Here is a 5,101-nt window from a genome sequence, read left to right as displayed (position 1 = left end):
AAATAACACAAAGTAATCACAAGTAACGGTTTCCAACTCTCAATATCGATATCGCATTGACATTGTGGTCATTACTTAGAAAATAAGTTTACTCTCCAAGGCTGCACTGTGCGTATACTTGTGAATCACACACGCACGTACATCAACCACATGTCTCCGTTGCGATTCCGCTGTACAGCCGCGAACGGGAAAAAGGAAGGAAAACTCTAACCAATAATAACTAGCGGATTGCATTACCAAGGTGCATTGACGGCAGCTGTCTGTCGGTCGGTGGGAGTGTTGCTTCGTATCGAGTATCGAGCAGCACCACACACACACACACACACACTAAACAGAGGAGGCCTAGACAAATTAACCTTGCTCACGGTTGCTGAACAGAACTGCAGCAGGTCGTGTTGTTAGTTTGCTACAAAGTCACTGAACACTCGGTGACCGGGAGGGCGCTGGAAAATTGTCTACGTGACTTTGAACTTCAGGTGACTGAGAAAACACTTATTTGAAGAAAAAAACCATTTTTTTAGACTTTTTGAAATATGTTTTCCAGGGACGTAGCCAGGAATTATCATCGTCGTTTCGTCTTCTCCCCTCTCTACCCTTCAAAAAATTTATCATCTTCAAATTACCACGTGACCTTCAAATTTGAAATTTGAGTGTAACAATATTCTACATTAGTTTAGAGCAGACAATTACGAAAAAAAAATATTAAATAAGTTATCGCGATTTCACAAAGAAGAAAGTTTTCAAAAAGTTGGTCGTCGTTGATCATGGCCAACCGCGGTTAATTTTGACACTAGACACACCCTACAAAACACCAATGCAATCCTCTCTGTGGTAAACACAACGAAGTAGGACCAGCTGGTTTAATTTTTGTAATACATTTTCGAGTGGTCTCGGACTCGGATGTACTGCAATTAATAATGGAAAGAAAAGTGCTTGAGTAGGCCATCCAAAAAAATTAAAAGTTGTCAAATCTTTGGTGCTCACCCCTAGAATGATAGATTAGGATGTCTCGAACAATGTTTTCATACAACTAATAATTCCCAAAAATGGTTTACAACTTGCGCGCGGAGCTTGAATGAAAAAAGTGTTTTTTCGAGTATTTTTCAGAAAAGCGTTTAACAATCAAACTAATGTCATTCAGATTTGGTCGCCTTGAGCTTCAAGTTATAGTTTAATGTCCCCTGAACAAATTCCTGTACAGACATAGTCCATTAAAGCTTGTATTTGGACATGGCAGGGCGTTTCAGGGAGAAAAAATTGTATTTGTATAAAAATCACTCCCCAAAACGAGCCAAAAAAATATGCAGCCAAAACTAATGCATTCAGCTTATAGAAAATTTTACGGAGATCATTTTGCTTTCTCTAACATTTAATTTATGTCCACGCAAAGCCGAGATATTTGCATTTTAGTGAACAAAAAGTGACGAATTTTCAAAATTCTTCGTATGTAAGCGTTTTTAGCAAAAAAAAAAAAACATTGGCTACTATCATAGATTATTAATTACCTAGATGTCTCACTTCGTCATTTTTCAATACATCCAGTTGGCGACACCCCTTTAGCGCTCCGAGCGCCACCACAGTCAAGTTACAGGTACTAATTTGGGTAAACAAATCATAGTACTCTGTTCACTTTCCTGCTGAACGATTTGTTTGGGGTTTGAAAAAAGTGTCATTTGGTGTCGTTCAACACGCGCTTGAACAATCTTTTTTTTTTAATAATTTATCGCGGAAAACGTGAAAAATGTTCGCCCTCCAGGTGAACGCCTGCAGGGCAAGTGACAGCGTAGGTAGCAGTAAAGAATCCGACCAAAATTAAAATCATCAGGTTTGCAGGTTTGCGCCAATCCCCGGCCAGAGATAGAGGGTGGAGGTTTGGAGAAGGAATCGTTTTCGCGATGTTGGTGAAGAAAAAGGCCGATGTGGAGGCCCGAAGCAAGCAGGTGCTTATGACAAAGAACCAACGGGCAGCAGAAGCGCTGAAGAAAGGGCAGGAGGAAGCAGCCAACGAAACTCCCGGCTTGGTCGCAAACCTTGATCTGTGAAACTTGCTAACTCGCACGGCATCGTACAGTGAACAATTAGGGCAGTAAGTACTAACTTGTTTGTATTCTTAGAAGTATCTAACCTGAATGTTTCTTTTCAGTGGTCCGCTCGGAGTCGGTGTAGGACATCGACAAGGTGCTCCAAAACCTTGCGGTCAGAAACATTACCATGGAGGGCTCATAGCAGAGAAGCAGCAGCCGATCCAGGGGATCGCCGACTTGGCGCTCAACATTAGCCAAACTACTCAAAATATGCATTTTGGTGTCCAGCAAGCAGGGCTACGACATCAGCAAGGTCTTCGTCGCACTCCACATTATCCGCGAACTGCTGGTTATCTCCGCATCTGGAGACTGCCCGTGTATTCCCGTTCAACTGACAACCTGAACATCTCAGTTACGCTGATCAGTCTAATCACCAAACTCGCCCTCAATCCCAACGATATTCTGCTGGACGAGTACTGCCTCCTCTCGAACCAGGTGCGCATCCCCCCGTTGCGGTTTGTCCCCTCGCGGACTATGCTTGATTTACCGCTGCTTCCATACATCAGCTTGCTGGTGATTTGCAGCAGCCCATTCAGCGATGCAAAAATGTCCGCCGAGGCGTTCGAGGGTAAGATTGGCCAGGTTATCTCGGAGTTGAAGATTCGAGATCGAGTTCAACAAGAAGGTATTTAAAAGTTGATTTAGTGTAATTCCAACAATCCAATTCACTGTTCTTGTTTTAGGCCTCCTTCACTTTACGTTGCGGTGCCGAGACAAAAGGTCAAAATCGTCCGCCGACCTTGGCGCTGGTCCTTCGACGGTTGCATGATCGATTTTGGCAAATAAAAACCCTGTTCAACATTAATCAAAGATGGTTTCCTACGCACCGCTACCGTTTACTTCTTAAGCCTTCAATTTACACAATTTGTGAATATTATGATAATAGTGCGTGAATGAAATAAATATATTTTAATCGTCAGAATAAGAAGAGCTGTTCCAAAGTCTATACAAATAAAATAATATCCGCTTGTTGGACAATCTTGCAATATGGGTCAACGTCGGTAAATCTTCGCTAAACTACAGATTTGGGATGTTAAGCTAGTGTTAATTTCTTTGTGTGTGTGTGTGTGTGTGTGTGTGTGTGTGTGTGTGTGTGTGTGTGTGTGTGTGTGTGTGTGTGTGTGTGTGTGTGTGTGTGTGTGTGTGTGTGTGTGTTGTGCTAGGAATGGCCACCCGGTAGGTCATCTGAAACTCCAAAGTGACCTGGAAGTACAATGAACCGAGCTGTAAAATGATAACATGAACAAGAAGCACAAGAATTACATCCCGGCCATTGACATTGAAAAAGACTTGCTAGATTTTCAGTATCAACATTTTATTTTAAATTGTAAACAAATAATCATTTATTACAACTACATTTTCCTCTTGCCAACGATCTTGGCGGTATCCACTTTACTTTTTTCAGCAGTTATTTGTCGCAGCTAGAGTAAGTTTCGTGAGGTGTCAGACCCTGCTAAGCCTTTGCTGAAGGAAGGAAAGCTGTAGCCACCACTCAGGTCGTGGCCGCATCTTAATTTCGAAGGGCAAAGATCTGGCGGAAGTTACACCAGGATAACGTTTCCGGGTTGTTGTTGTACGCGTTGAAACTTCAAATTGAAGGGCGAAGCAAGAAATGCGGGCCTGTTAAAAAAGACCTTTTTGTGATGGCATTTTCGATGAAACTTATTATCCTACACCTGCATTTATGGACAAAACTGCACCGCTAATAACCACCTACTTTTGGTTGAATTGGACAAGAGGCGGTTTGTGCAGGTTTCGATGCTTTGGCGGAATGGTTGGCAGGTCGTCTCAGGCGATTTAGATCGCAAATCCTGAGGCTGTAAAAAAAACATTTCCAATACACATTTTTATTGATCTTCATTTTATACTCACTTGTGCTCCACGTCAATGAGTACCACCGAAAGAATCGGTACCGTTCATGGGGTTTTTTTGTAGGTCTGAGAAGCCCGAAATCGGGGGATTTTATAAGGACATTAAAAAGCCAATGATTTGGAGTCACGATGTTGTTGACAGAAAACAAACAGTTTGAAAAGATCCAGTTGCTACGATGCAACCGAACCAATTGAACTGAAACTGGAGAGAAAAAACTTTTCCAATTTTCCCAAAGGGAGACACCCAAAATTAGTACCTGTGAATTGTCACCAGGGGGAATTTTGGCGTGGCGGTAATGTCGCCAGCCCCAACAGCGGAGTGGCGTATCTATATATAATTAGTCTATGCTACTATGATTACAAACGGGAACGCATATTTTTGGATATTTTTATTTTACACGCTCAAAAACAATATTGAATAAAAACAACATTTCATGAGACATGAGAACATGAGATTTTCTCACAATGTGACGTAAACGACATATTTATAAGTATTGCTCTGTGATCTTCTCGATATGAAAAAATAAAGCTCTAATGGGTAACTTTTTTTGAAAAATAAGTTTTTTATGAATGAATTTGTTTCATTCGAATGTTTATGAAAAAAAAAATCACGTTCACAGCTTGGAGATATGAACTTTTAAAAAATAATTTTGATTTATGATTATTTGTCGTTTACGTCAAATTGTGAGAAAATCTCATGATTTTCATGAAATGTTTTTAACAAATGTCGTTTTTGAGCGTGCAAAATAAAAATTTCCATAATAAATGCCTTCCCGTTTGTAACAGTACAGTTATCTCCACTTTTGTGATAATTTACCAAATGCATCGTTTCTGTCGACCCTTCTAATTTTAGGACCTTTATTTGGACATTCTCTTGCTATTTCACTAGTAAAAGTATTACTTTTAAAACCCAAAATTTTATCTCAAGACTATTACATTCATAGTAGCAAAACACTGCCTTCAAATTGCCTGATCCACAATTGTGTGATGTTATTGTGCATCCCACAATTGTAGAACACCTGAATTTAACTGATATTTTTACAAAAAAAATGTTAACAGACCATTCATAAAACATAACTAAGCTTGAGTTTCGTTGGTTTCAGGGCGTGAAGTCATTATTTTGTAAAAACTACGTACACTCATCCC

General features: G+C 40.3%; 1 protein-coding gene and 1 long non-coding RNA gene across 2 annotated transcripts; one reads left to right on the top strand and one right to left on the bottom strand.

Moving 5' to 3' along the window:
* Nucleotides 1-1,573: 1,573 nt before the first annotated feature.
* Nucleotides 1,574-3,032, top strand: LOC120422798 (uncharacterized). The gene is made up of 4 exons (XM_039586340.2): nucleotides 1,574-1,783; nucleotides 1,834-2,086; nucleotides 2,144-2,709; nucleotides 2,768-3,032. Exons 3-4 carry the CDS (start codon nucleotides 2,295-2,297, stop codon nucleotides 2,851-2,853), a joined length of 501 nt encoding a protein of 166 aa, XP_039442274.1. The 5' UTR covers nucleotides 1,574-1,783; nucleotides 1,834-2,086; nucleotides 2,144-2,294; the 3' UTR covers nucleotides 2,854-3,032.
* Nucleotides 3,033-3,382: 350 nt separating this feature from the next.
* On the bottom strand, nucleotides 3,383-4,297 carry LOC120422799 (uncharacterized). The gene is made up of 2 exons (XR_005606174.2): nucleotides 3,957-4,297; nucleotides 3,383-3,901 (listed from the first exon to the last, which is right to left on the bottom strand). It is a non-coding gene; the product is annotated as an uncharacterized LOC120422799 (long non-coding RNA).
* Nucleotides 4,298-5,101: the final 804 nt, after the last annotated feature.

This window comes from Culex pipiens, chromosome 2 (genome assembly GCF_016801865.2).
Source record: "Culex pipiens pallens isolate TS chromosome 2, TS_CPP_V2, whole genome shotgun sequence".
Taxonomy (NCBI): Eukaryota; Metazoa; Arthropoda; class Insecta; order Diptera; family Culicidae; genus Culex; species Culex pipiens.
This window is presented reverse-complemented; position numbering and strand designations above follow the sequence as displayed.